Source organism: Morone saxatilis, unplaced genomic scaffold (assembly GCF_004916995.1).
Source record: "Morone saxatilis isolate NCDOM2014 unplaced genomic scaffold, NCSU_SB_2.0 Contig16, whole genome shotgun sequence".
Lineage (NCBI taxonomy): Eukaryota > Metazoa > Chordata > Actinopteri > Moronidae > Morone > Morone saxatilis.
In genome coordinates this window covers 14882262-14883695 of record NW_023339718.1, presented here as the reverse complement: position 1 = coordinate 14883695, position 1434 = coordinate 14882262, and the positions used below count along the sequence as shown (strand labels likewise).

At 35.6% G+C, this 1434-nt stretch overlaps 1 protein-coding gene across 1 annotated transcript in view; it reads left to right on the top strand.

Moving 5' to 3' along the window:
- si:dkey-88e18.2 (interleukin-12 subunit beta) overlaps positions 1–1026 on the top strand; it is a 7660-nt gene extending 6634 nt beyond the window's left edge. The window contains exon 8 of the mRNA XM_035658435.1: positions 657–1026. Coding sequence (XP_035514328.1) covers positions 657–803 — 147 coding nt within the window. The 3' untranslated portion in view covers positions 804–1026. The remainder of the gene's footprint in view (positions 1–656) is intronic.
- Positions 1027–1434: the final 408 nt, after the last annotated feature.

Genomic DNA, 1434 nt, shown 5'->3' with positions numbered 1-1434 from the left:
AGTGGCTGTCAGCTACAGTATAATTCAAATATGTTTTATTCATATCTTAATTAATCAGTGATAAGCTTGTGTGAACAATAAAGACACTCTAGGTACCAACTATAGCTAACAAACTGCAAAATGCAACAAAGGTTTATCATGGCTACATCTGCGTTACCAAACAGATTTGATAGAACTGTCAAATGCACAGAAACCAAACTAGGATTCAGTTTTTTAAAAATCATATAGTGTATACAATTGTCACATTAGCTGATACATTTTGCCTATTACCTGTATTATTCACTAAAATTGGTAGACATGCTGAATGCACAAAATAAATACATTTGATTTATATTGTCCCAAACCTTAAAAAGTAAAATAAATGTATTAGCTGACAACCTCACATAGAGACACCTAGAGTAGAGCTTTGTTTGAAGCTTGAGCAGTAAATAACACTGTTATGCAGTAAAATAACATGTTCCAGTGTGAAAGCAATGTCATATTACATGACACTGAAAGTAACTTTGAAGCGGTCATTCTTGTTATCCATAGTCAGAACTTGCAAAGACAGACTGAACTATACATATTAAACACTTAAATAAGTAAGACTTACAGCTTTGCTTATTCAGTTTTCTTGTCATCATTTCTTAAACTAACCTGTCATTAACTAATTGCAGGTGAGAACAGGGAAAAGGAACCTATGTAAATGCAAAAACACAGCAAAATATTGCTGTCCAGAGTTGCCAGCTGGGTATTTGGACAAATGCAAGACAAAAGGAAAGAAAAAAAGGAAGAAAACTGTTCCGTGGATCCAGGCATCTTAAAAAGAAGATGAAATGAAAGCATTTTATTTGTGAATTAAATGGGGAAAATATTTGGATGAATACAAAGTAATGAAACATTACTTCTGATTTAATTTGTCCAATGCTTGATTAAATGGGGCGATGGCGTGGATTTTTAACCACATTTCAAAAAGCTTTGAATTGAAAAAGATATTACTTGTGATGTACTTGCTAAAATGAAATTAATGTATACCTTAATAAAGGTTCAAATGTTCAGTTTTTGTCTGTCTGAATTTTAGTTTTTTATTATGCATTTCGTAATAATAACCATAACCAATAACCAGGGCCTTTCAGCCTTAATTGTCATTTCACAGCATTTTACATACGTGGAAACAAAATCTGTCTGCTGCAGTTGACCCATCCTATACAGTAGGAGCAGTGGACAGCCATAGGCGCCTGGGGAGCAACTGGGGGTTCAGTGTCTTGCTCAATGACATCTTGACACATGGACAGGGAAAGCTAGGGAATCGAACTGCCAACCCTGCAGACAGTGGACACCCTTTTCTCTGTACTGAGTCACGGCTACCCTTTTTTCATTTCCTTGCCGCCGTCGCCAAGTGCTTGCTCATGGTGGGAACTGTTGGGTCTCTTTAAATAATTTTATAAGGAGTAC